This window comes from Gallus gallus, chromosome 1, assembly GCF_016699485.2.
Source record: "Gallus gallus isolate bGalGal1 chromosome 1, bGalGal1.mat.broiler.GRCg7b, whole genome shotgun sequence".
Classification (NCBI taxonomy): domain Eukaryota; kingdom Metazoa; phylum Chordata; class Aves; order Galliformes; family Phasianidae; genus Gallus; species Gallus gallus.
Window position 1 is genome coordinate 49873602 of NC_052532.1, and position 15797 is coordinate 49889398.

A 15797-nucleotide genomic window follows, 5' to 3' on the forward strand; every position below is an offset into this window, starting at 1 on the left:
AAATATATTTATTGGGTCGGCACACTTGATTTTATTTCATCAGAGAAACAGATGTAGTAAGCTAAAAAACAAAGTGGAAGTGCCCCAGATGCAGCTTAAAACTGTCAGTGAGGAAACCAGAAGGGTTAAAAACCCTCTGTGTAGCATCCATGGAGTGTCTGCAGTGTCACAAACCTCTGCATTGCCACCAGATAATGACCACCTCAGTGACCCTACAAGAATTTTATTCCATTTTGTGCTGCCACTTCTGAGTTTCTGCTCAATACTCCTGAGCGTTTCACTGTAACTAGAAAAAGTTCATTTGTTAAGCCGCTCGATAAGCTCACAAGTAAAAACCAACACATTAATTCACATCCACAAACAGAGCAAGATACCACTGCCAAGGCAAAGTCAAAATGGTTACTGCTGAATTAGGTACTGGTTTCCAAGCTCAGTACAGGAAGCTCAGCAGCGAGCCCTGGCTAAAGATTCTCCAGCCCTCTTCTGCTCTCTCACTGAAGACCTGTTGATAGTGGGGGAATAGTCATTTCCTCCAGTCACAAACTATCCTTCCCGGATCTAACACGTTCTAAAAGTTGCACACAAACTTTTCAGAACTAATACGTCATTCACCAAGAACAGGGAAGACTGAAGTCACAACTGTGAACGCGATCCCCAGCAGCCCCACAGCCACTGCTCAAACCAACTGAATCCTGTAACCTTCTGCTTACTGTCAAGAGACCGATCCATCAGCCATCTTATTCTTTTAAAACTGTTCCTTTTTTTCGGCAGCTCTGATTGCTGCCCACATCTCCACAGGCTCCAGAAGACTGAAAGTGACTGGAATGAGACTCCGGGGGACAGGTAACCAAGTGCTCTCCCAGCAGAACGATACCAAAAGCTCAGCTGCTTCTCAAGGGGGCATCTAAAAGCTGAACATCCCTTTGGTACGCCCTCTGCCCTCCCAAGCACAACCAGACCTATCTGCAAGGGGTTAGGACACCCATCGTTTCTCACCTCCACAGCATCACCAAGGAGCTCTGCAGGGACTGCAGAGAAGCCCCTCCATCTTCACAACCTGTACGTCTACAGGGCAATTTCAGACATTTTGGTCTCACAGCAAAGAAATGGGAGATGCAAGAAGAAGTGCACTCCATATTGATTCTTGATGCAAAGAAGGTGAAGTAACATTTTGTTTCTCTAAGAGTCCTGATGAGCCTCCTGCCCTAAACTAGCAACCTGGATTCAGGCTTTAGGCCACTGGCTTTGGCAGAACAGCTATTTGAAGCAAATGAAAAAGCAAATTTTGGATGTTCTTCTGCAAAGAAGAACAAGAAGAATCACAAAAAATATATATCAAATAAGCAGTGTGCATAGGGGACGGGGGGGGGGGAAGGAACAGAGAAATAAATCTAATTTCTTAACAAGCTCTAGAAGAAAAAATAAACGTGGATCTACGTAAAATAAGAAATAAGCCACACGTTTGTGTATGTGGACAGGCACACCCATAAATTCAACAATAAAGAGTGTTAAAGATGATGCTTCTGTGCAATTTCGATTTTCTGCAGCGGGAATTCAAGGCACCCGGCTTGGAGAGGAGCTCTGCCGTAGCTACAGTGGGAAAGACAAGAAACGGACTAAATCTCATCAGCGACTGCCCAAAAGCACAATGCAGCAAGCAGCTTCGCTTCCAAAAGAAACAGGAGGGCAGAAACACGCGAACACCCTCCTGCGCCGTGGTGAAGCAAATAGGTTCGGGGCTGGAAGGGAGGGAAGCATGGAAAGGCCGAGGGCAGGCCCGAGGCAGAGGGAAGGAAGGGGGGATTTCGGGCAGGAGAGGGGAGAAATAGGAGAGAAAAGGGAGAGAAAGGAGGCTGAGGCCCGGGCCCCCGAGACTGACCTGTGCCGTCGCTGGCGGACACGGAGAGCGCCGGCGAGGAGAGTTTAGGCCGCTTGGCTGAAGGCGGGCCCGGCTCCACCACATTCTCGGCCATTTTTAATTCTTTTTTAGACAATCACTCCGAGCAGAGAGACGGCGGGGGGAGCCCCCAAACCCCCACCTCCTGAGGCCGGGCCCTCGGGGGGCTGCGGAGCGGCGATGCGGAGGGGCGAGGAGCGGCCGAGTTCCCCTTTTTCCGCCCCTGGGAGGAGCGGGGCGAGGTGGGAGCGGAGGGGCTGAGCGAGGCCTCTGCCCGCGGGCGCGGAGCTGCGCGGGGATGGCAAAAGCCCCCGCCGAAAAGAATAATTAAAAAAAAAATAAAATAATTAAAAAAAAAAAAAAAAAAAAAGAGGCTGGTGGTGTTGGTTGGTTGGGTTTTTTGTTGTTGTTGTTGTTTGGGGTTTTGGTTTTTTGTTTTTTTGTTTTTTTTTCCTTCCAGTGAGATTAATCCCGGCTGTTGTGCTGCTGGTGCTTCCTCGCCGCCGCCACCATCATCATCTTCATCCTCCGGGGGCTCTTCTCCTCCTCCTGCTGCTGCCTCCTCACCGCCGCCATCAGCCTCTTCCTCCTCGGCGCCGTCCTCCTCCTCCTCATCGCCACCAGGAGGCGGGCGAAGGAGGAGGGGAGAGAAGAAGGAGGAGGAAAAAAGAAAAAACGACCGCCGTCCTCCTCCTCCCGCAGCAGCAGCAGCAGCGCCTTCCCCCTCCGACACCACCCTGCGAAAAAGAACCCACCGGCAGCGAGCGGGCCGGGGGCAGGCGGGCGGCCGGGCGGCCCCAGCTCCAACGCGCGTCTTCCTCTCGGCCGCTCCGCTTAATGGCTGCAGCAAAGGGAGCTGGAAGGAGGATGAGGATAAGTCCCAGGAGTCTCCGCTTCACATCTTGTTGTGCAGAAGGAGGAGGGGTTGTTGTCCTGATGGAGGCAGCGCCGATCGCGGGATGGGGAGCCGGGGGGCCGGGTTTCGACACCCTCTCTGTCTTCCCCCCCCTTCTCCTTCCCCTCCTCCGCCCTTTTCTCCTCTTCTTTTTCCCCTTCCTCTTTCTCTCGCTCTCAGTAGCGCGCTGCCCCCCCCTCGGGCGCAGGCAGAGGGGCCGAGCCCACAGCAGCGGCAAGAGGAGGAGGAGGAGGAAGGAGCCGGCCCCTCCCCCGCTCTCTGCCTACCTTCCCCCTCCTCCCGGGCGGCCGAGGATGGCTGCGGGTGCCGGGGCCGGGCGGGGAGGGGGCTGCCCGGCTCCGCTCCGCCACGGGGACTCCCTCTTCGCGAGGGTGGGGAAAGGAAGCGACGAGGTTGGTAGCGGGGGGGGGGGGGGGGGGGAAGAAAAGGGGAAGAGGGGGTGCGGCTCAGCGACCCCTCCGAGCTGAATTGAAGCGAGGGGGGGGGGGGGGGAGGGGAGCGGGGGGGGTTAAAATTAAAGTAATAAAATCAAATAAAGATTCCGCCGGGGGTGGGTTAAATGGCCGAAGGAGGGAGGGGGAGGGGGTCCCGGCGCTGCCCGCGGGGGGGCGGATGGGCGGGGGGGCGGATGGGCGGGGGGGGAGGGGGGGGGGGGGCGGGACGCGCAGCAGCGCGGGGGCCGGGCGCAGGCTCCCTACTGCCCCTGCCTGGCGCTCGGTGGCCGCCGCTGCCGGGGCGTGCGGCGGAGCGGGCGAAGCGGGAGCGAGGAGAGGAAGGAAGCGAGGGGAGAAATTAAATAGGACGAAATAAAGAAAAGAAAAAAAGGAGGGGGGAAAGAGAGGGAAAAGAGAAGGGAGAAAGCAGAGGGCGGGCGGCTCGGTTCCTCGCTGCTCTCCCCGTCCCCTGGTCGGGCCCCTGGGTCTCTCTGCGCTGCCCTCCCCCTGGCTCGCCCCGTCCGCTCGGCCTCTGGCTCTCTCTCTCCCTCCCTCCGTCGCTCACACACAAACAAAATGGCGGCTGTTGTTTCTTCACTCTGCCGAGTCCTCGGAGGGAAGCGAGCGGCGGCGGCGGCGGCCGGAAATGAGCCAAGAGAAAAAAAAAGGGGGCGGGGCCAGAGTCGGGGGGCGGGGCCCGGGGGCGCTGGCGCACACAATGGAACGCGGGGGGCCGGCGTGCGGCGGCGGACGGGAAGGGCGGGGCCGCAGCATGGTCACGAGACCGCGCCGACGAATCAGCGGCCGCCGCTCGCCGGCTTCTTCCGCAAACTGCGTTGGCCCCGCCCCTTAAAGGGGAAGTGCTCAAAAAAAAAAAAAACGCTCCGCTTTCCTCCTTCCTCTCGTCACGCACTTTTCTGTCGGCCGGGAGGCGCCCGGCAGCGGTGGCGGTGGCTCGGAGCAGGCCTGCAGCACCGCTAGGCCCCGCCCCACCCCTACGCCGTCAGTCGGGTCCCGCCGGGCCCGGCGCCCGACGTCACTCTCCACAGCCATAACCCCTCGCAGCCCCTGAGCCATTTGAGGGCTTAACGGGGATTAGCGGCTGGCCAGGGGTTGCTCAAACCTTTAAACGCTCATCATCTGTCATTAGCGAGGAAATGCCCCGGCCCAGCTCCTCTGTGAAGCGATAAGAGGGGGAAGGAAGCGCGGGGCTGCGTGTGTGGAAAGGCGCAGTTCCTTTTGATGCGCGCTGTCCGGTTTGGAAGGAATTAGAGCTCTGTGTGGCGGTTCATCAATAAAAGAGTCTCGACAAATGATACATTTTTATCTTCTGAAGGCCAAAGTGCCTAGTTGGGATTTCTACCTTGAACCAGGCAGGGGGATAGAGACTCACACCTCATCATACACGATCTGTGAGGCCTTCACGGCCTCAGCACCCAACCTCCCCTCACCACCTGCTCTGAGCCCGGACTGAAGCAGGTATTCAGGAAGAGCCCATCACAAAAACCAGTGAATGTGACCAAAAACAGCTGGTAGAGCTTCCCAACCCTCTCGCTGTTATCCTCCAGTTCCCTCACCTAGTCCCACCTGTGAGCTTCCCGTATTTGGGCTTTATTTCAAGGAGAGCTGTCGTGGTTTCCCTCAGCACCAGAGGGAAAACGGGAGCAGGGCTCTTCTCAAACAGCTCCAGAAGCGATCAAAGATTCGACGTGTCTTATCTCTCCCGAAGAGTTCTGGAGCGACAGTGTCCAAATCCATACGTTTAAAGATGAAGCTGAAGACATCTGGCAAAAACAAAACAAACAAAACAACAAAAAACCCAAGCAATAGGAAACAGTCTGGAGATGGGAAAGCTTATTGCTCCCAGAACTAAAGTTGCTAGGGTTAACAATGACCGAACAGCAGCACCTTACAGTCTGTGTTACGGTTCTCACTGGTTTTTGCCTCCGATTGCTGCTAAATTCCCAGAAGTACCCCAGTCACAGAAGTCTTGTATTACCTCAGTTTATTTTGTCAGATTGACTATTTCCCTTGCTTGTGAAGCACTTTATTTTTGTTAAGCACAGCTGAGACTAATTTTAACCTTTTTTTTTTTTTTAACTTTTTTTAAAGTCCCCTTAGAATTAAAAGCTGACTGAAATAAGTCTATGTACAGTTTTCAGACTCTCCAGAGGCCCTTAATCCATACTTCAAGAAGGAATTAGTGCCAGCTTTATAAAGATACCAAGGTGCACGTAAACACCTACGTGCTTTTAAAAATCTGGCCCTTACTAAACAGCAAGTTTGGAGGAAAGCAGATGTTTCAAGTTTTGTGACACTCGTCCCTATCTAGAGGCTTGCTCCTACCAACAGTTGCGTGTAGCACATAGTTCCACTGAAATCTTGCTGTACTGCTTGCCATAGTAAAAGTGAGCACGTGTGTTCACTGGATCACAGCCTAAAAGTTAAGAAACTGGGCAGCTATTTGCTACTCCAGAGAGTATCACAAGCATCAGTTGGTTTAGTTAAGCACTAGAGGAAGCTGACAGAAAAAAACCCAACAAAGTCCTTTATTTGTGTAGCTTCCTCTCTGTTCAGCCTTAGAACAACTTTAGTGAAGTGTACCTGTCTTATCCAAACTGTGGGAAACATATATCCTTGGTGAGTGCTACCAGACCTGCATCTATATTCTTCACATTAGCGTATTAATTGATACATTAGTAAAACCATACCTCTTCCAATAGAGGTTTCACAGCCAGAAGACTATGTTAGTTCTTTACATGTTAGCTTTCCACATTAGGAAAATAGATATAAGCTGAAGTATATGGAAAATAAATTAAAAATAAAGATGAAATACTACTTGTCATTTTTTTACTGGGAAAATACCCAGCTCCCTAAAAAAGACAAGGAGAAAAGAAAAAGAAAAAAAACACATAAATAGAGTAGAAATAAATAAATAAAAAATTAAAAGGGAGAAAGCCTTCAGCATCTGTTCATTTTCCTAAAAACATTGCAGTTTTCTTAACTGAACCTCACTACAGAAGCACAAAACCAACTGTTGTTAAGCGTCATCTGCCAAAATGAAAATATTTTAAATTACTGGAAAACAATAATAAAACATAAAGTATTCTAAAAACCAAACATGTAGATCTATATGAATAAAACTAAGAAAAGATTCAACTAGTAAAAAGAAAACAGAGCTATTTTCCAAAGAACAAGCACCTCTCCTCCTTACCTCAGTTTCCACATCCCCACACTGAGGACAGTAGTACTTATTCCTTGAGAAATAATACCCAGAAGAATTAATTAGCTCATTATTGCCAGTAATTACAGTGGTTGTTATGTGCTTTGAGATAGCTGGGTGAAAGTACCGTAAGTCTGATTAAAATGAGAACCTGCTCAGGAAAGCAATAAGACGAGGAATGCGAGACCTTGAACTTTTATCATGGGATCTCATTTGGTCTTAGCTGGTAGCAGTTGAACACTGTAAGCATGCCCAGCTGCTCTGAGGGCTACAGGGAATGAGATAACATCCTGTCGTGCTGCGAGAGTCAGTGAAGTGCCCAGAACGTGGTGTCCTAGCATCGATAGCACAAGCATTTCCCCCTCCCATTGGTGCGTGGGATGCTCCTATCTTCTCGTCCCTGTCCCCTTCTATAGTTTCCAGCTGTTTTCACTTTCTTGTGAGCTTCCCGTGGCTGATGCCTGTGGCTAGCAGGTAATTTCTCCTCTGTGCTTCAACTGCCTCCAGCTGCTGCAGCTTCTCCTTACTGGGAGAAGGAGGAATGACCCTTGCTTCCAATGAAAGAGGGGGACCTGTATGCAGAGGGTCCCTCTTGGAGTGGGTCAGAAGGATGAGGAAATGATTTAAGGCTTCAATCTTTGCAAGCAATGCCAGGGCACAGTGATAATTCTGGAAAGCAGGACCCAGCTGTGCCTGAGCAGAGAGCGCTGCTCAGCACGGTGTCAATGTTGAAACCCAGCAACATTTTGATACGAGACAAATTTTATTAAAACCATAAGAAGCAACCAGTCAATAGCTGGTTCTTGCAGCTAGCTTATACATAAAAGAAACGCCTGGCTGGCTGACAACAAGCAAAATGCTTGCAGTCCTCGGCCCCAGAAATGCAGGCTTCCTTAGTCACACAGCTTTCAATAGCTGCAAACAGAGTTATGTTGCTAAATGTTAAGGGCTCAGCTGTTTACCAGAAGAATGTTTCCTCCCCGGAACACATGGTTTTGCTTAAAAGAACTTCTCCAAAACACTTAATTTCATTAGCAAATGCAGCATTATCGTCCTAACAAACATGCCATACAGTGTCCCTTTGAAAGAGCAAAAAGTGCAGAGTAGACTGCTGGGTTTAGCAGAGGGGCAGAGGTGGACTCTGTGTAGGAAACACCACTGCTTGAAATCTGGTGATTTAAAGCTGATCTCACACTCTGAAATGCATTTATCGTTATGCATTGTTTTCATATTCTGTTCCACGTCAAAAGCACAAGTGTGGAATAGCACCAGGAGACTCGCCTGCTGTCCCAGTGTTGGCAAATCACCATCTTTCACTCCCGAAGCTCAGCTCTTCCCTTCAGCAGGGAGGTGATGCTTCCCCTCTTACATAAAGCACATTGGGATCGTTACACAGGAACGTCGGTGCCACTGTTTCTCTGTGACCTCTCTTCTGTCTTCTGAATGAAATTGCATTTAAATGAATACATTTACAGCAGCAGCTGATTTATCCTGAAGTACTACAGAGACGAAAGCAAGAGGTTACAGAGCGAAAACATCATATTTTTAGTTAAGTTGCTTTGAGCGTGTGGATGGTGAAGTGATGGCAAATGTCTGACCAATTTGGTCAGCTCAGCACTGTATTCACAATGATCTCCTAGAAATGATCTTTATGCGATGGAGCTCAAGCTAATATGGGAAATCTGTGCTGAAAGAATTACAGTGATAGGAATGACCCTGAGGAAGCGTGCTGTTCACATTCCTCTTACTTCTTTTGACTCTGGTATCCAATGGGAAACTTCTTGATAAGCTTTATTGTGCTGCAGAAGGTATAAACAATGTGTTTTGAAATCTGCTGAGCTTAAACCCTAAACTTATTTTTTAATTTGCTTCTGAATTGTCCCACAGATATAAATCCTCTGTCCATCCATGTGCTTATAAGGAGCAAAATATGTTTCTGTTATGCCTTTTTTTCATTTAACATTGTGTTCATTGAATTTAGATTTTTTTTTATGTACTGCAATATTCTATATACTGAACTGCAGTCTATCTCTTGATGTTTGCAATCAAAATTTAAAGTAGGAAATAGTAACATTTTTCTGATTTGCTCATTTTCATGCTTCAGGATATAAGGTGATTCTTGCAGTAAGGTCAGGAAGGAATTTACTCTTCAGCAGAGAAATGTACTGAATAGAGTGGTGTTCACTACGGAGGGCATTGGCCTTCAGACGGAGCTAATGGGACCCTGTTTTTCACATGAGCCTTCATGAGTGCTTTCCTTCTACACATAGGTAGAAGTCAATAATTAACCACAAACACCAAAAGCCAAGTGATACTAATGCAACATCTTGGTGTGTAAAACAATAAGGTTAATCATCAGTTACTTACCTTCCTAATGCATTTGGCTTTATCACTTCTCTTCCCAGAAGGTCCATCATGAATCTTCACGTTGCAAAATCCATGAGGTTTTTGTTCTCTCATTCTCTTCTATCAAGTGATGCTGACGTTAGGTGGCCTTGGACTTTATGCTGTCATGAGGCCAAGTTGTTAGCATCCTCCAACTGCCTTGTACAAGGGGCCATGGAGATCAGACTCTGATGGTGTTATAGCCCTAAATACTGTCCCACTGCAAAATTTTAGAGAACTTTTTAATGTTGTTTTCATCACGCAGACATGAAGTGCTTTGTTTTACTTCTGTTATAGCGGAAGAAACATACAGATGACGCTGGGGGGACGTAGCGGGCTTTCCCTGGTGATCAGAAAAGTGATTTGAAGTTTGATGTTAAATCACAGAATCATAGAATGGCTTGAGTTGAAAGGGACCTCAAAGATCATCTGGTTCCAAGCCCCTGCCGTGGGCAGATGAAGCACCAGATCAGGTAGCCCAAGGCTCCATCCAACCTGGCCTTGAATGCCTCCAGGTGTTGTTACTTTATTCTCAATACTTACACAATTGCAAATATTTTGCTGTTCAAGAACCAGCTCCAAGGAAGAAAAAGTGCAAAGTGGGAGATGTACAGACGTCATAAAATGTTGGAAAGTCCAGATGAGCCTTTCACCAGCTCACACGATGGAAGCAAGGAGTAAATGCTTGGCACAAGGGTGTGGGCCCCATGAAAGAGACTGGGGCTTGGTGGCTGTGCCTGAGTCATCACTGCACATTTACTCCCTTGCAAGAAAAACCTTCGTGACTTATTTTGGCCGAGGTGGGTGCCAGGTCTGTTGGGACATGGCCTGCACTGGGCCCATCCCCATTCACAGGGCCAAGGCAAGGGCTGAGGCATGGAATGAAGGGTGCATAGCTCTTTTCTGGGTGTTTTAATTAAACGATGGAGAGGAAGTCCAAGAAAATGCCTAAAAAGGCTTGAGCCCTTCCTCCCTATCTGGAAATGGAGGCTGGCAGTTGGCCCAGCCACCAAACCCCCCCTCCCCAGGGCTGTATTTCTCCCTTCTTTCCAATGTGGAGCAAACAGCCCATGCTGAGGCGACCAGCGCTCACATGCCTGCTCTGACAGTAATCCATCATCCCCTGTCCCAAAGCCTGGCCTAGGATGGAGTGACTGAAGTCTGACAGGGCCCAGTCCTGCTTACGAGCAGAGGGCTGATTTTAAAAGAGGCTGCTGCTGGAAACAAAACCCAATTAAAGCCTGCCACTGACTGAAATTGGCCACAAACCAGGCCTGTAACAGCTTTCCCAGTAAAAATAAGAATTAAAAAAATGGCTTGTTTATAATTTTTTAAGCCAGCACAAAGTTCAGGCAATACATTCTGGCCTTGTCACAAAGCTAACAGATATCAGTGTCTGTAACAAACACGATTAACTAACTGGATGGTCAGGAAGGCCACATCCTGTACTCATACATGGTGTGATGTCCTCTGCTGTAGGTGTATAGGTCCAGGGCAGCTGACCTCGATCCTGCATTTCTGTTACAAAATCCCCATGCATCATTACAGACCTGGGGCAGAGTGGCTGGAAAGATGCGTGGAGGAAAAGGATCTGGGGGTGCTAGCTGACAGCCAGCAAACATGAGCCAGCAGTGTGCCCAGGTGGCCAAGAAGGCCAATGGCATCCTGGCTTGTATCAGAAATAGTGCAGCCAGCAGGAGCAGGAAGGTGACCATCTCTCTGTACTCAGCTCTGGTGAGGCTGCACCTCGAGTGCTGTGTTCAGTTCTGGGCCCCTCACTGCAAGAAAGACATGGAGGCCCTGGAGTGTGTCCAGAGAAGGGCAGCGGAGCTGTGAGGGGTCTGGAGCACAGCTCTGATGGGGAGCGGCTGAGGGAACTGGGGTTGTTCAGGCTGGAGAAGAGGAGCTCAGGAAGACCTTATTTCTCTCCACAATAACCTGAAAGGAGGTTGTGGCAAGGTGGGGGTTGGCCTCTTCTTCCAGGTATCAGCAATAGGATGAGATGGAATGGCCTCAAGTTGTGCCAGGTTGGATATTAGGAACAATTTCTTTTCAGAAAGAAAGGTGCTGCACTGGAACCATCTGCCCAGGGAGGTCCCTGGAGATGTTCCAGAACCGTGAGGATGTGGCACTGAGGGTCAGTGAGCATGGTGAGGGTGGGTTGATGGTTGCACTAGGTGATTTTCAAAGTCTTTTCCAACCTTAACGGTTTTATGATTCTATGATTCATACCACTCATGCAGTGGGTGGTCTTTGAGTGACCAACACTGCTGGGAGATGGCTTCATTCGCAGGGTGCATGGGCTATTGACTAGGGAGATGCAGAGCCGATCTGCTTGTGTGGGACCTACCCAAAGCTGCTGCTACCCTCTGGTTTGTGACCTCTGTTCAGTAGGGTAAACCTGCTTTGCGTATTCCTTGCAGATTTAATTAGTAAGAGTCAGCGAATGGAGGCACACCTGAGCAAGGGTATTGCTAAACTAATTCATTAGTTTTACTGAACTAAATGACAGCAGACCAATGAGATGATCACACCAAGATCATGATTAAGATTGAATGTATAAATCAATAGTTTCAAACGATTTGGTCATCGAATTATATATTAGTCTATCCAAGTGATTTCCAAAGATGCCATTGAAGATATCACTTAAGATTTAATGTCACCTAAGGACACTCTGAGGGTGAGAGTGACTCCTTCTAGGCTGAAATTCCAGTGAGCTTTCCAGCAGATGCTGTGACTCTACCAATGAAGAATGCATGTTGTGGAAGGTGAAGGTCTTGGGGAAATGTGGCCTCCACTCCTGCTTGGATTCTTTGCCAAGCTGCAGTAACCTTGTTTTAGCTCTCTTTTGGGACATAAGGTGATACTTATCTCCACAGTAATTTTCCTTTAGCACTTCTTCCTTAAAGCTAAAACTCATTTCTGAACTTTGTTGTGTTGAATGCAGCACCGGACTCTTCCTCTGGGTGCTCAACATGGCGTCTGGCATGGTCCCTGAGCAGTCTTGCACACTGTGGTGAGAACCTTTGCTCAAATTCAGTTTGTCTTCCAGCATGAGTTACCCAGTGCAAGACAGAGACATGGTTCTAGTGGTGTTATTTTGGAGAACACATGATACCAAGAACCGTGCTTTCCATGTTATCATCTGAATAGGTATGATTTCTATGAAGGTCAGCCTGTGTGGTTAGTGGACCAGTTGTGAACACTTGTGTTTGACCAATAGAGTTTTCTGATGATCAGCCCTAGTCTGCTCTGTGCCTGTTTTCTTGCCACAACAGCCAGCACAAAGCTCGGAGTGTCTTTGAATTCCCAGCTGATGGAAGCTCCAGGCTTGCGGGTAATGCAGTGAAGTCTTTTCACATTTCTTTGTCACTGATGTGAGTTATAGTGCACCTGAGGCAAAATAGAGTCCTTCAAAATAAGAAATGAAAGTGTAAAATAAAAGATGTCTTGGTTCCCCTTTTGCAGAGACAGCACAAATCAGGAGGCGAGCTCTCCACAGTGCTCTAGTAGAAGGCAATTTCCTGATTTAGGGAGATATGTAACTATAAGGATTTAGACTGATCTCATCTATATGTATAGTCAGTCTTTCCAAGATGTTATTAGTAAGTACACCTGAAATTTGAATGTCTTATTTTATTGTATGAAACATCTTTTGTATTATTTTCGGGACAGTTATCTGTGTTACTTGTAGCCTGACACAGCTTTGGGTCATCTGTGACTTTAACAAACCTCATCTTTCTTCCAGAAAGCAGCTGATTTATGTGAAACCAGTGCATGGTCACGCACCTGAGCTGGTCCTGACTGATCCTCACCCACTTCAACCTTTCATGTTGATTGTAAACCACTGCTACAGACTGAAATAATGCAGGGTTTTGCCACCTGGTTTCATCCAATGAGTATCCCTGCCTGGTGTAGGGGAGCATCACTTGAGACCATGTGGAAGCCTTGCTGCCACTGAGCTGTGCCACATCTGGAGCTTCTCCTTCATCCACAGAGCCTGCTCTTCTCTCTTGGAAGGCAGTTCAGTTGGGTTGGCAGGGCTCACTGTTGACAAGCCCAAGCTGCCTGCTTCTCTTGTTGCTATCTCCTAGAAATTTACAAATGAGCAGATTATTTGTTCCAGATTTTTTTTTTTCTGAGAGTTGAAGTTGAGCTGACTGGCCTGCAAATTCTCTTGTCTCCTCTTCTCTGCTGTTTAATGTGTTTTTAATTCCTTTGCCCTTTTTTAATCTTTGGGTGCTCCGACATATCTGCCACAAATTCCCCAAATTAACCACCAGAAGATAACTTGAGATAATAGCCATCGTTTCTGGATGAAATTCATAGAATTGTAGAATCATAGAATTCCTTGAGTTGGAAGAGACCCTTAAAGGCCATCCAGTCCAACTCCCCTGCAATGAACAGGGACACCCACAGCTCCATCAGGGTGCTCAGAGCCCCTCCAGATTGACCTTGGCTGTCTCCAGGGATGGGGATCCACCACCTCTCTGGGCAACCTGTGCCACTGCCTCACCATCCTTATCATAAAAACCTTTTTCCTCATATCCAGTCTAAATCTCCCTTCTTTTAGTTCAAAACCATTTCCCCCCATCCTTTCCCAACAGACTCTGCTAAAGTGTCTGTCCCCTTATTTTTCGCAGCCCCCCTTTAGATACTGAAAGGCCACTCTCAGGTCTCCCCAGAGCCTTCTCTTCCTCAGCTTGTCCTCAAGGCTGTTTTTTTCACCCCCAGAATCATTTCTGTGGCTCTCTTCTAGATGTGCTCCAATAGGTCCATGTATTTCCTGTACTGAAGACTCCACATCCACACAGTGAATCTAAGAACGTTTTGCTCATCCAGGTGCCCTCAAGCCAATTTTTTACTCTGGGCTTACATCTCACTTTCTCTGTTAACTGCCTGCTTGGCAGCGATATTTCCACTGAAGATCAATAATAGAAAAAGTATTAAGCACTCTGACTTCATCAACATTATTTATCAGTAGTATTTGCTCTTCGCTGAGTAGCAAAGCAATACTTCTCTGTGGTCTCTTCTTTTGGAATGAGATGAAGTCCTCTTGGAGCTGTGTCCTGTGATAGATCCAGAGGAGTCCAAAGCCCTTTATTTTTAATCATAGAATCACAGAATGCTTTGCGTTAGAAGGGACCTCAAATCCCACCCACTTTCAACCCCCTGCCATGGGGCTTCCACTCACCAGGTCAGGCTGCCCAGAGCACCATCCAACCTGGCCTTGAACGCCTCCAGAGTGTTTAAGGGGGAGGAAGGGGGGGGCTGTGGTGTCAAACTGGTTCATCCTGGCTTCTGCTCATTTTTAAATATATTTTTTAATGTTCTTCTGGGCTCACTCAAGTTGAAATTCAAAATGGCAAAGATCCATTTTGGTGATGAGGTCTCTCCCCCAGCCTGGACAACATGCAGCCTGGACAACATGCAGCAGACATCTCTAGAGGGTCCCCCGTGGGGATCTGCAGTCCCCAGGTCCCCCCCAGTTCGTCTTTTGGTGGAGAGTGCAGCAAAGTGGTCACAGAATCTCAGAATTGCAGGTTTTGGAAGGGATCTCTAGAAATAACACTGAGACTGACCCTCCTGCTAAAGCAGGTACTACAGCAGGTCACAAAGCTCGGTGTCCAGATGGGTCCTGGATATCTCCAGAGAAGGAGACTCCACGGCCTTTTTGGGCAGCCTTTTCCAGTGCTCCTTCAGTGACTGAAAAAGTTCCTTCTTGTGCTACAGAGGAACTTCTTGTATTGCAGTTTCTCCCCTTGTTCTACTGCTGCACACCACTGAAATGAGTCTGCTCCCATTGACTTGGCTCCCGCGCTTCAAATATTTATAAACAGTGATGAGATCCTCTCTCGGCCTTCTCTTCTCCAGACTGAGCAGTCCCAGGTCTCTCAGCCTTTTCTCGTATGGGAGATGCTCCAAATCCTTAATCATCAAATCCTTGCCTGCCCCAGCCCCCATTTCGGCCGCTTGTGCTCCTCCACACGCTGTGGACGTTGGCGATGCTCTCTGCATCCTTTCAGAAGCCCCGTCGCTATGGTGACTGCATGCAGCTTTACCATCGGGTTGTTGTCCACCTATTTCCATTGGAAATGATTCAGGAGCTTTGATGTTTTTAATGATTTTAAGTTGAATTGCTACTGGACAGTTTTAGGTGCAAGAGGGAAGCGATGCGCTGCAAAGAGAAACTTTCATTTCAGAAACCTTTGCGGTCTATGGTGACGTTCATTTATTTTTTTTAATGATGCCAGGAGAGTTTTCATCAATGTTGCATCAAGTTTGTGTCGTTGTCACTGTGTTCCTCAGAGCACATAATGGAGAGAGGGAGAGAAAAATCTTCACTTTGTCCCCTGGGATGGATGCAGATAGCTCCAAATTGCATCGCCGTTGCACAGCCGGTGGCACAGAATCACAGAACTGTAGGGGTTGGAAGGGACCTCTGGGGATCACCTGCTCCAGCTCCCCTGCTAAAGCAGGTTCCCTGCAGTAGGTCACACAGCAAAGCGTTCAGGTGGGTTTTGAATATCTGCAGAGAAGGAGACTCCACAGTATCTCCAATGGCAAAGCAGGGCGCAGTGCTGTCAGATTTGGTCTTCTGAGATGGGAAGAAATTCTTAAAGAAAACTGTTAAGGAGGCAGATGGCTCCCTAGGCACTTCAGCAACAGGTTTTGAGAAACCTTCCGATTTTATGGTCAAAATCCAAATGTTGGGAACCTGGTGTCTGCAATCCCCATGGAAAAGATCTCACCCCATACACTAGGGGCTCCTCTGAGCAGAGGGATGTCAGCAGACGCTTTGAAGACGTGCAAACAGCCCCTGGCCCGAGGTCTGCAGGGAGCTGTGCTGGCTGCTTGGCCTCTGTACGCAAGATTGCTCAGCAGTGACGAGGAGTCTCCTCCTGTCCCAGTGCCTTTGGCTTTCAGGAGGCTGCTGCTGCA

At 48.5% G+C, this 15797-nt stretch overlaps 1 protein-coding gene and 1 long non-coding RNA gene across 2 annotated transcripts in view; one reads left to right on the top strand and one right to left on the bottom strand.

Annotated features, from left to right (window-relative positions):
* EP300 (E1A binding protein p300) overlaps positions 1–2772 on the bottom strand; it is a 58630-nt gene extending 55858 nt beyond the window's left edge. The window contains exon 1 of the mRNA XM_004937710.5: positions 1880–2772. Coding sequence (XP_004937767.2) covers positions 1880–1973 — 94 coding nt within the window. The 5' untranslated portion in view covers positions 1974–2772. The remainder of the gene's footprint in view (positions 1–1879) is intronic.
* LOC107053731 overlaps positions 1–15797 on the top strand; it is a 26631-nt gene continuing 10834 nt past the window's right edge. Inside the window, exons 1-2 of the long non-coding RNA XR_005848935.1 lie at positions 1–1158; positions 1548–3205. This is a non-coding gene — a long non-coding RNA (uncharacterized LOC107053731). The remainder of the gene's footprint in view (positions 1159–1547; positions 3206–15797) is intronic.